Consider the following 12,237-nt stretch of genomic DNA (forward strand, 5'->3'; position numbering starts at 1 on the left):
GCGTTACCTTCTTATCTTCATCCTGTCTATCAAAGGCACACTTCTGCTTGCATTGCTCGCACGTAACCGGTGGTCCATAACGTTTTTCCGAATTTGTACACCGTTGGCATTTGCTACCGATAAACGCAGCAATGGTATTGCAATATTCGCAAGCCGATGGCTTGCCATAGGATTTTACATTTTGCTCACATTTTTTACATATGGTGCTCGTGTTACCCTTTCTGTGGAAGTAAATGAAGCAATACAATAATATTTATTTCATTTTATTAACAATTTTTATAAGAACAAAAATGGTTTGTTTTTACACTTACATGGTTTGCTGGAATTCTGACCTACAGTATGTACATTTTACTACGGGAAAGGCTCCTCTGCATTCCTATATGGACAATTTTTTTTCTTAGATATTACTAAGAATATAATATGCTAATTTATCAAATATTTCTATTTTAATTCTGGATAATCCCGCTGTTTTTCACCAACGTTATGTGAGTCATTTATACTAACATCATATTTCTTCTAATAAATCAGTTGTACAAAATCGACAAAAAAATCTCTTTTATTGTTTTTTATCTCTACTTCAAATTCTAAATGCTTTTAAACTCAGATTATATTGTTTGTAGAAAAATATATAGGGAAACTTTGTTAAAATTTTGATTGTTCCTTGAAAGACATATGTAGGATTAATTTTTCATATTCTTTTAACAATATTCTTGCCAGCTTTTACAGTTTACACTTATTTACAGTATAAAGAAATATTCAAACAAAGTAATAATTGATAATTATTTATAGAAAATTAACAGAAGAATCCAAATATTTATTTTCAAGCCTTATAGGTATCTTAAATTTTTAAACAATATTAAATAAAAATTGACCGAAAAATATTCAATATAAATATGTATGTAAGGTCATATTCAATCAAAATGGATTTTGATGTCTACCATTTTTTTTGTGTAAATTTTACAATTTCCACAAATCAATCAATTGGACTTACAATTAAATTAACTGGAATATCATAAATAGACAAATAATTTAATGTTACTGCAGTTGCGGATAATTTTTTCACAAATTAAAATTAAAATCAACAATTAACATTGAAAATATTAAACCTCGTTAGAGGTAGAAACTTTTGTTTATTGATTAAATATAATTATTATTGGCTTGTATCTCTTTCCTTTTTATATTATGACTAAAGAATTTATTGCCATGATGTCGAGCGAATGTCTGGCTAGTCAATTTAAGGATAATTTTAGATAAAAATCCTGGTTTTTTCGAGGATTTATCCATTGATTAATTTTCATTATTTAATTGATTTTCATCGATTCGCGCAATATTATATGCTTTGTATTCAAGTTAAGATTCCATACGAACAAATTAAAATGCTAACATATTTAAAACAATATTATTTATAACTTTAAATAAATATTTAAACAAACATTTCATCAACATAATTATGATTTTTCTATTATGTTTTATTTTAGATATTAAATCCAAGATTTATTGCATCTTTAAGAAAAAAACTTAAGCCTATTCTATAATGTGCTCTTTGTTTCCTATTTCTTGTTTTTTATCTTTTGTTTTTTCTCCTTTTTATCAACCGTTTTATCAACAATTGTATTTTTTGCTACATATTTCTCGTTTCTTTCGAAGTTAACTTTTATCTCGGGCGATATAAAACAAAAAATCGGATAAGAAGCAAAAAGACAAGATATAAACAAAAGCAAGAAACAAGAAACAAAAACATTATAGAACAAGCTTTATATCCTGCAAACACAATTTTTCTTTATATTTTTTCTTCTTTTTTTTACGCTTCTTTTTTAGAATAAAAAAATATTCATATTAATAATTTATAATAAATTCCAGACCAGCCTTGAAATTTTAGGGGTTTTTCAGGAATTTTTCAAAATATATAAAATACCAAGATAAATGTTGAGTATGGCCACCTACTCCGATTTTTCTGTAATTTTATAAATTTGTATATTTTCATGTGTAGAATATATTCCGAGAAGGAAAATTGTCGCATCAATCGTTTTATTTTTTTTTATTATTTTATTTCAAAGTTTTATGATGTCGATAAGTTGGAAAATAATAATTTAATTAACAAATGAATTTCTAAAAATTAATTGAAAGCACAAATTTTCTAATATAATTTAAATTACAGTAAAGAATAATTCATGATTCAAAATGTATCTACATATCTAAATATTAAATACAAATTTTTTTTTTTCTATAACTTAAATTATAGTAGAAAATTTATGATTCAAAATTTATGTTTTTTTAATTTCTTTTATGGAGATTAAAGTTTAAATCTAACATTTCTTTAAAGTACACACTATAACTATAAACGTGGCTATGTTCATTTATAATTAAACTAATATTAAACTGATATTAATTGATTTTTAATTAATAAATGGCAACATTAATGAGCAGACGCAGTCTGCTTACGCAGTAAAATATTAAATTATTTTCCAACTTATCGACATCAAAAAACTTTGAAATTAAATAAAAAAATAAGATTTGAACGATAATATTCCTTTTTGGAAAATGTTCTACGTATGAAAAATCACAAAATTGCAAGAAAATCAGAGTATGCGGCGTCATACTGAACATTTATCAATTTCAGTATAATTTCCATAATTGCAAATAATATCATCTTAGAAATTCGAATCTGTTTCAGTTTATTTGAATTTCAATTTGTAAAAATTTCAAATTGTAAAAATTCATACAAAATATTATTAGGCATAAAAATTCGCTTTGATTGAATTTTTCGCATATTTGTGTTAAATTTCCTAATTCGAACAGTATTTTTTCGCAAATAATCACGTTTCTTCACAGAACAATGTAACAAAGAACTAAAATATCCAAACATGAAAAATACATAGCCTACTGAATCATACTTGAAATTTCTTTCAGTTGTACACGTACATATTTACACAAAATTCACGTTTTTCAAACACGACGAAAATATTGTCGAAAAACAAAAACTTCGCTCTTAAATAAAGCATGTGATAAAACATTATATTCCGCAGTGATTTCAATTTGACGTAAAAAGTCGTCTAGAATTTTTTCAATGCTGCGAATTCTTCGCGTTGATTCGAGAACAAGGAACCCTCGTGAACAGACGCTCGCGAAGAAGATAGCACGCGGTGCACGTACCTTGCACAATTGTTGTCCGGGTGAAAGGTCTTCGAAGGGATGCCTGGAGAAGCACCGGGAGCATGCGAAGAGCGCCTGCACATTATTAGCGCTCATCTTCGGCGACTTCTCCGCGATCGGGTTAGAACGCGGCTAACAGATATGTGTACCGGAACAACGGAACAACGGGGAGAGGCAGTTGCAACGAGGAGACGCGAGATTGAAAACAAGAAAAAAATAACGAGAATGTCACAATGGCGCGACACCCACGATACAACACGGGAAGTTACGAATAAATGTAAAAATCGACGATAACAATATGCAACACGATTACTCCGATTGCGACTATACTTTGGAACCGGTTGTTGTATGTTCACGTAGCCATCTGCGACTGTCTGCGACCGCTGCGACGGAGCGTTATGGCCGACCATAGCCGGCGGAGGTGGCCGTCCGAGGGCGCCACCGCTCACGAACATATGCCTGCTACACACTGGACACGATGAACGATGAGTGATGAACGATATCCGATGAGAATTCTGTTTTACATCGTCATGTGAGAAAAAGAAGAAGTTTCATTGGATATCAATTCGTCGCTCATCGTGTTTGTGTCCGGACTTCGGTGTGCAGTAGGCAAATTTCAACCGATTGGATAAATTTACTGCTCCTCCTATTTCCGTTAGATTACATAGATCTAAAACAATATCTTGAATGGCTCATCGAGTCTTAAGTTTATGTTACAGAAATTTTGCCTGTAATAGCTCTAAAGATCGACATAATTCTTTTCGGAATTCTTTTTGAAGCTGCGTTCACTAAAACTTAAAATTTATGTAATCAAAGATAAAAAATTGATAATATAATGCTAATCCATGATTTATTAGTTTTGCACATAATAAGTATATATGTATGTAAAACTAAATAATACTCGAATTTTATTTAAAATTCAGATTTTAATGTTCTATCATGTCGGGTTTGATTATCGACAGAAATGATAAATAGAGATAAAGAAAAAAAGAGATAGAGAAAAAAATTGTAATTTTATGACAATATAGATCTTATTATTTTTACATTTAACTTTGCTAATTTTATGTATAATCAGCTTCAATCATCTTACAAAAAGCTCCTTCCTAATTCTGTTTCTATATAATATTCTATATAATATTCTATATAATAATACGTCATAATACGTATGCATATATATGTATAATGAAATAAGAAAATAAGAAAAAAAGGAAAAAATTTGTGCAGAATTAGTGAAATATTATACAAGTAAGAAAAATATTTATTGCTCACGTAAAATATATAAATATATAAATAAATATTTATCAGAAAAATATCTAAAAACTACATCAAAAATATATAACATACTAACGATATTATCCTGCTCTCAGATAGCACGAAAGAGAATCAGAAAATCGTGAATGTAGCACGAAACAGAACCATAAAATCGTAGACATTACCTACAGAATCGTAGACTTTGGCTACGTAGTTCAATATTCAAATTGTGGACGGAGATGTTTCAAAATAAGATGAGAATCCATCATGGCAATTCCTATAATCCTATTTTCAAGCAATTTGTAATTCGTAGAAATTCGATTTGGTAGTGTGAAAATAATTTTATAGTGATAGTGTATTTATTGCTGTAAATACATCGATCACAAGCAAAATGCCTACGCAAGAACTTGCGATATCGCAGCCGCCAGCCACCGAAAACGAGGAGAACAATGTTCCCTCGTCACAACCGATTGTGGGCATTATTTATCCACCACCTGAGGTTAGGAGTATCCTTTGCCAAGAATATTATCGAAATATGAAAATTATGTTTTACTAATAATCATTACAGAGATGAAAAATGATGTGTATTTTGTAAAAGAATATAGAAAACGATAAAATTAGAAATAATACAAGATATGCAGATAAATGTATTTTGTATGCCACTCGTAAAACACTGGCTAAAAAACTGCAATATTATTTGATGTATTTTTTGTTTTTCCTTATATAGAAATTCAGATATTGTTGATAAAACCGCCAGTTTTGTGGCCAGGAATGGACCGGAATTCGAATCCAGGATCAGACAGAATGAATTAGGAAATCCAAAATTCAATTTCTTAAACTTTGGTGATCCTTATCACGCTTACTATCAGCACAAAGTGAAAGAGTTTAAGGAAGGAAAAGGTCAAGAACCTACTATTGGTTCAGTTCCTGGGAAAACTATCAATCTCACTGCACATCAAAAGCAGCAAGAAATCCTGAAACAAGTTGAACAACCGTTTATACCTAAGGATCCACCAACTGAATTTGAATTTATTGCAGATCCTCCTTCTATATCTGCTTTGGATCTGTATGTAATAATTTATATATTTTTATATGTAGATAATTCGATATTTTACGTTTCATTAAATTAAGTACAATTTTTATTTTTCAGAGATATCGTGAAGCTAACTGCTCAATTTGTTGCACGTAATGGGAGACAGTTTCTGACCAATTTAATGAATCGCGAACAAAGAAATTTCCAGTTTGATTTCCTGCGGCCTCAGCATTCCTTATTTCAGTATTTTACTAAACTTTTAGAACAATACACCAAGGTAAACGAATAGCAATAATCCTGTTTTAAGATTAATGTGATTTTATTATTTATAGAGCCAAAATTTCCAAAAAAAATTTCAGTGTGCAATTTGTAGAATCAGATATGTATATAAATTTACATAGAAATATTTAAGCACTAAGAACCGCTTTGATTGAATATAGGAATCTCTTATTTAATTACAAAATTTCTAATTTAATGCATTTTCTATAGGTATTGATTCCACCGAAAGATTTGTTGCCACGTCTCAAGGATGAAGCACTCAATATGGATAAGATTTTGGAACAGGTGAAATATCGTGCTGAATATTTAAAATATCAGGAGGCACAAAGACGTAAGGAGGAAGAGGAATTAGAAAGAGAAAGAGTGGCTTATGCGCAAATTGACTGGCATGATTTTGTTGTGGTTGAAACTGTAGACTATCAACAATTTGAAGTCGGTAATTTCCCAGCGCCTACAACACCGGATGAAGTCGGCGCACGCGTCCTTATGCAGGTTTGATCATGACTCTCTGTATTATTAAAATTTTTACTTTGTTAGTTAAGATTTAAAATGCTGCATTATATGGCAATTTTGTTAGTTAAATATATGAACTAAAAATATATAAACTAAAAATATTTGTAGGAGCGCATAGAAGACGGTGAGGATGTGGAGATGCAAATTGATAGTGACGCAGAAGAGGAAACGCAGACCCGTGTAGAAAGCGAGAAAGATCGTGCAAAAGATAATAATCAAGTAAGTTTATTTCATTATCATATACTGTATGAATTCACTTTAATGTAAATATTTGTATTATACTATAACTTAATATTTCAGGTACAAGATATGGAGGAAGATTCTAGTGATGAGGATGATGTGTCTCCACCAGGTGATACTCACAAATCTAAAGAGCCCAAACCACGAGAAACAAACATGCAACCGCCTCCGTTACCGCCGACACCAGGAAACGTGGTAGTCAAGAAAGGATATGATCCGAAACAACACGGTAAGCAACACAATATTTTCCTCTAATGATTAGTTAAAAATTTTTAGTTACTCCAATATATCAAAGTTTTACTCTCAATATTTTTCTTAATAGCAACTAAAACTACTCGTCCCGCGGCTCCGGATGAGTACTTGATTTCGCCTATTACTGGCGAACGTATTCCTGCTAGTAAGGTGCAAGAACATATGCGTATCGGATTGTTAGATCCACGCTGGGTCGAGCAGAGAGACAAACATCTAGATAAACTAGCACAGGAGACTGTATTCGCGCCAGGCACAGCAATCGAGGCAAGTCTCAAACAACTCGCCGAGAGACGTACTGATATTTTCGGTGTTGGAGACGAAGAAACTGCGATTGGAAAGAAAATTGGTGAAGAAGACAAAAAGAAGGATGATAAAGTCACATGGGACGGTCATACTTCGAGTGTGGAAGCAGCGACAAGAGCCGCGCGAGCTAACATTACATTAGAAGAACAGATTCATCAAATTCATAAAGTTAAAGGTCTTCTGCCTGACGAGGAGAAAGAGAAGATTGGTCCGAAACCAGTTAATCGTGCGACCGAACTCTCCCATATGGCTGCTGCTGCTTCAAAACCTCAAGCTACATTAAAAGCACCTCCAAAGCCACCTGCACCGAAGCCTATACCGGTACCTGCTCAACCTCCTCCACCGCCGACAATGAGCATGCCTACTATGGGTATACCTCAGCCAATGATGCCACAACCACCGATGATGATGATGGCACCTATGCCACCTATGGCACCCAGACCACCACCTTTAATGAGTACGAAATTTTTTCATATATCTTGACAAATATATATTTTATTATTATTTTATTTTATGTGTGTGTGTGTGTGTGTGTGTGTGTGTGAGTGTGTGTGTGTGTGTGTGTGTGTGTGTGTGTGTGTATATAAAGCTAATCTTAATGAAATAAATCTGTGACAGCTCCAGCAATGTCACCGTTCATGCCAACACCACCGCCAATACAGCCGCCGATGACGTCTGCTGTAAGTAATTTGGAATAAAATACAATTGCAACTATTGTAAAATTGAACTATTGTATTATAATTTAATTCTCCTATGTAAAAGTGAATTTTCAAAATAAGGTAAAGTGAATTTTCAAAATATTCAGAAAGGATTGGATGCGATCCAATGTTGTTGTTTGTTCATATTTCATCTAATGATCTAATCAATATAACAAAATAGAACAAAAGAAATCAATAATGAAATTTCTTTCTCTGTTGAACAGCGCATGGGTTCTGTAAAATAGAAGCCGGTAATCGCATCATAGGAGAGGGTTAAGATTTAATTAATTTTAATTATTTTCTTTTTTTGAAGATTGGATTAAAACATCCTGCTAATAAACCGCTGGAAGAAGAGCCACAAGCTAAGAAATTGAGAACCGAAGACTCATTAATTCCGGAGCAACAATTCCTTGCTAGAAATAAGGTCAAAAGATTAATGTTCATTAATTTATCAAAAAGTTTATGGTGAACTTCTAAAAAAATATATAATTTTTTTTAGGATCCCGTACAAATTAACATTGCTGTACCTATGATGACGGAGAAGGCTGAATGGAAATTAAATGGACAGACATTGAATATTACTTTACAAATAAGCGATACTGTAGCGACTATGAAAGCGCTTATTCACGAGCAAATTGGTATGCCACCTGGAAAGCAAAAGTTGCAGTATGAGGTAATGATCATTAATAAATTTTTTTTCACATTGTACACGAATTATTACGAAATTCTGAAAAATATAATTTTCTGCTTCCAGGGAATGTTCTTCAAAGACAACAATACTCTTGCGTATTATAACTTAACTTCAGGTAATATTATCAACCTGTTGCCAAAGGAGAGAGGTGGTAGGAAAAAGTAAGGGAGAATATATAAAAAGGTGACTATTATAAATTAAGAATATAAAATTATTATAATTATGACATATTATATTATATCAATGCTTTAACAATTGTATTGCTCTAATGATTTTAAAATAACATATATCAAAATATATTACATTTATTCAAGCTCAGTCTAATAACATAACAATAAAAATTTATAATTTAATAAATATTACATTAAATATTATTTTATTGTTATTTAAGCTCGAGTTCTTTTGTATCGCGTGTAATGTAATATTATGCTTTATTTTGAATTTGACTGATACATGTATATCAGTATATCTCTATAATTATTAAAATTATAAAATTAAGATAGTAATTTATAAATTATTTCAAGATATTTCATAGATATATCTTTTTCTCGCTTTATATATTAGAATCACCATTTTACTTTTAAATCTTCAAAAATATTTACAATTAAAATTGAGATTAAGAGCATTTTTTTATACATTCGTACAAATATTGTACGATTCTTACCCATATATGAAATGCTTTTTTTTAAATACAAAAAGATATATTGTATAAATTTCTAAATTACTTGAAAATATATAGAAAAATTCTCTCAAAAAGTACAGATCTGTTGTTTTGTGTTTACTTTGAGTATATTATGTATAAAAAGCCTCTTTAGAACATTATATTATATACAAGATTTTTATATATGCTTCTGTTCGCTCCGTTTCTTCAATATCTGATCTATTATTTTGCGATAACGTATGGTCATAGGCTTGTAAATCTAAAAATATTAATATAATCAATTGTAATAATAAAAAAATATTCAAAAATTCATTTTACTTACCGATTCAGCATCATCATAAGGCTGGCATACCAGCGTCAATTCTGGCAAACAGCGTGTAATTTCATCAAAACTACAATTATTTTGCAATAAACCATGTTTTGCTTGATATGCCGCACCCATCATAGCCGAATTAGCTGCTTCCTGTCGGACATAATTATAACGAATATGATGTATCTTTGTGTAAATATGAATAATATAATAATATAACGAAGATTAATAATAATTATAATAATTTACCAAGATGTACACTGGCGAATTGAATACGTCGGAAAGTACTTGCAGTATAGCTTTATTTATAGATGCACCTCCCGTAGCAATTATCCGAGTATTACGTCCTTCATAAAAAGAAAAATTATTAGAAAAATTTTTGCAAAATAAAGTCATAAAAGACAAACACAAACTTGCAGAGAATTACTTGCCGATAACAAATCCAAAGTCTTCAGCGTACGCTCTCTTTGCAACAAACTGACCTTCGATTAACGCTCTCACTTCTACTTCTTTTGAACTATATCGAGAGATCTCGTCATTGGCTTTATTGTATCTATAATCTCCTATGACGAAAGGTAAGATCTCTTGTATATCATAATATAAGGCAAAATTGCCAAAGTTTCCTCGCGGTGTACTTTCTAATAATTCATTGAATATCTGCCAGCTACCTTGCGCAGCATCATCCCGTATTCTTTCGCGTGTCAAAGAACCGTTTTTAAAGCTGCAATACAAAATTATTTTTTTATATTATCATCGTAATAATCGTAATATAAATATACTTACCAAAGTAACGCCATATAGGCCTCATCGTCTACTGGATTGCATAGTACGTGACCGTCCGTTATAGTTTTAGGTTTGTTCAACCATAGAAGTAAGGTATCACTTGTGCCTAAACTACAAGCGATATCACCTTCTTTTAGCCTCATACCTACATATCATTCTCTTATGAATACAATAGGATATTCTAAAGTTGTTCTTATTAACAAAATCGTGGCTGAGTAAGAGTAATATTAGATGTAGTAAAAAGAAATCCATTATTTTTGCATGAAATTGAATGGAAAAATAATGGATTTCTTTTTACTACACCTAATATTACATACCTATTAAGGAGCCAGGGTTGTCCCCAGTGAACGCGATTATCCTACATTTCTCGTTGAAACTGAATCTTTCCACAAAATAAAGTGAAATAGGCCCAATATCGCTGTATGATGAAACAGGATTTCCTAGTTTCTCTCTCAGTCCTGATGCGCAGGTCTATTATAAATATATACATTAAGTATACAATGAAATATACACAACATATCATACTGTATATAAATGCAATTTTACCTCCAACAACATATCATCCCAGTCTTTCGTACAGATATTTAACAAATTCATACCCGAGCCATCCGACCAATCGATAGGTGCATAATCACCCAGAAACAAGGAAGCAATAAAATTGCTCACCAACGAGATCCTCTGGAAAAAGAGAAAGAGAACGGGTCATACATAAATAATAACACATTCGCCTTAGACGCGTTTTAGAAGCGGCACAAGCATATGACGCATAGCTTCGGTCATCGTGATATATTTAGAAGCATCAAATCACACGGCGATTACATCTCAGAAACTTTTATTTCTGTCAAGCGAAATATTAAAAGGAAGTAATGCGAGGAAGTAATGTTAAACCAACGACGAGTTATTGTAAATTCGATATTGTGCATTAATACTTTGGAAAACTAACACACTCATGAGAGGAGCGCACGAAATAAACAATAATAAGGTTCAATCAAATCAATCAATTCAATCAATGTAGTCATACGTAACGAATACCTCGATCGGATTGCCATTTTCATTTTTTCGAAGGAAGCCACGAGTTTTTAGTAGGTAATACCTCAGTGTTGCAGTAAGCTTCCGGCTTCGTGCGTGCTATTTTTGCAATCTGCGGTCCTGAGAATCTCTCGTATGCCCGTGAACCCGTTATTTCCGCTAATTTCTGAAATCACAGCACCATATGGATAAACGTTGTCAGTTCGTGTGTACACTAAATCTAAGCCGGTTACTTTAAATATTTAGCCAATTTGTTAGCTCGTATAGTTACAACTGTGAGTCGTTTAGAAAATTTCACATCGCGGAAATAAATCTTTGTGAAAGCTAATATTGCCAATAAATGTGCATTCATATAAACTTTAACGTATAATATTGCCAAATATTTTGGCGTATATTTTTGCGTACTTTGTATCCATCATTATTACACGCAGGCAAACAAATGAGGATAATTTAATGCTTACGTGAGGACCTCCCACGATCTCTTCCAAAACGCTACATTCTTTTGACGTACTGGAATCCATCCATATGGGTGAATGAGTCACGGAAAACGACGTAGCAAATTGTTCGTGCAAAAATTTGATTGGATCCAAACATTGTAACCGATTCCGGCTGCCTTTGCTCCAATAGACTGTGCCATGTTGCTGTTCGTATCATTAAAATGTCATAAAATAAGCATACTTTACGTTTATCTCTATGGCATATTTGTAAAATAATTGATTTTATTTTAAATATGGTCGTGTCACCTGCGCACAACCAGAAATGGCTGCTACTTTGCTAAAATCGACGCCGCAGACGCGTAATTTGTCTAGTATCATGTCTAAGGCCTTAATCCACATCAGAGAAGGCACCACCACAACATGAGACTCCTCCTTCTTCCGTATTACTCCTCCGTAAGTTCTGCAACAATGGAATGTACTCTTGTTATATAAACGTAATTTATGTCTCGTTGAATACTACTTTCTGACATTTTTAATTAGACCATATATCTGTGATAAATATACAATGATAATTATTGTCATATTAGCCATCGTATTACATATA

At 32.0% G+C, this 12,237-nt stretch overlaps 3 protein-coding genes across 6 annotated transcripts in view; 1 reads left to right on the forward strand and 2 right to left on the reverse strand.

The window, feature by feature from the left end:
• LOC108691040 (protein FAM76A) overlaps positions 1–3,519 on the reverse strand; it is a 66,122-nt gene extending 62,603 nt beyond the window's left edge. For all 3 annotated transcript variants that reach the window (XM_018198664.1, XM_018198663.1, XM_018198662.1), the window contains exons 1-3: positions 3,154–3,519; positions 312–376; positions 8–221 (exon numbers count right to left, since the gene is read on the reverse strand). In XM_018198664.1, coding sequence (XP_018054153.1) covers positions 8–221; positions 312–376; positions 3,154–3,249 — 375 coding nt within the window. In that variant the 5' untranslated portion in view covers positions 3,250–3,519. The remainder of the gene's footprint in view (positions 1–7; positions 222–311; positions 377–3,153) is intronic.
• A 1,186-nt stretch (positions 3,520–4,705) lies between these two features.
• LOC108691031 (splicing factor 3A subunit 1) lies at positions 4,706–11,665 on the forward strand. 2 transcript variants are annotated; one of them, XM_018198652.1, is made up of 12 exons: positions 4,796–4,910; positions 5,140–5,470; positions 5,555–5,714; positions 5,927–6,208; positions 6,338–6,448; positions 6,530–6,698; positions 6,792–7,481; positions 7,643–7,704; positions 8,036–8,146; positions 8,222–8,395; positions 8,477–8,596; positions 11,628–11,665. In XM_018198652.1, the coding sequence occupies exons 1-11, from the start codon at positions 4,796–4,798 to the stop codon at positions 8,576–8,578; spliced, it is 2,307 nt and encodes a 768-aa protein (XP_018054141.1). In that variant the 3' UTR covers positions 8,579–8,596; positions 11,628–11,665. The 2 variants fall into 2 exon arrangements, with proteins under 2 accessions (XP_018054142.1, XP_018054141.1); XM_018198653.1 differs by lacking the exon at positions 11,628–11,665 and having other exon boundaries at positions 4,706–4,903; positions 5,132–5,470; positions 8,477–8,578.
• Positions 9,184–12,237, reverse strand: part of LOC108691033 (xylulose kinase) — a 6,671-nt gene continuing 3,617 nt past the window's right edge. The window contains exons 3-12 of the mRNA XM_018198654.1: positions 11,940–12,093; positions 11,658–11,837; positions 11,261–11,362; positions 10,714–10,845; positions 10,485–10,638; positions 10,168–10,312; positions 9,816–10,105; positions 9,634–9,731; positions 9,397–9,537; positions 9,184–9,333 (exon numbers count right to left, since the gene is read on the reverse strand). Of these exons, the coding sequence (XP_018054143.1) occupies positions 9,253–9,333; positions 9,397–9,537; positions 9,634–9,731; positions 9,816–10,105; positions 10,168–10,312; positions 10,485–10,638; positions 10,714–10,845; positions 11,261–11,362; positions 11,658–11,837; positions 11,940–12,093 (1,477 nt within the window). The 3' untranslated portion in view covers positions 9,184–9,252. The remainder of the gene's footprint in view (positions 9,334–9,396; positions 9,538–9,633; positions 9,732–9,815; positions 10,106–10,167; positions 10,313–10,484; positions 10,639–10,713; positions 10,846–11,260; positions 11,363–11,657; positions 11,838–11,939; positions 12,094–12,237) is intronic.

This window comes from Atta colombica, unplaced genomic scaffold (genome assembly GCF_001594045.1).
Source record: "Atta colombica isolate Treedump-2 unplaced genomic scaffold, Acol1.0 scaffold38, whole genome shotgun sequence".
Lineage (NCBI taxonomy): Eukaryota > Metazoa > Arthropoda > Insecta > Hymenoptera > Formicidae > Atta > Atta colombica.

Excerpts from the sequence above, each read along its gene's own strand:
- LOC108691031 (XM_018198652.1), top strand. The coding sequence starts at position 4,796 with ATGCCTACGCAAGAACTTGCGATATCGCAGCCGCCAGCCACCGAAAAC. Across the intron at positions 6,449-6,529 it reads GTGCAAAAGATAATAATCAA|GTACAAGATATGGAGGAAGA; the intron begins GTAAGTTTATTT and ends TTAATATTTCAG. Across the intron at positions 7,482-7,642 it reads CAGACCACCACCTTTAATGA|CTCCAGCAATGTCACCGTTC; the intron begins GTACGAAATTTT and ends AATCTGTGACAG.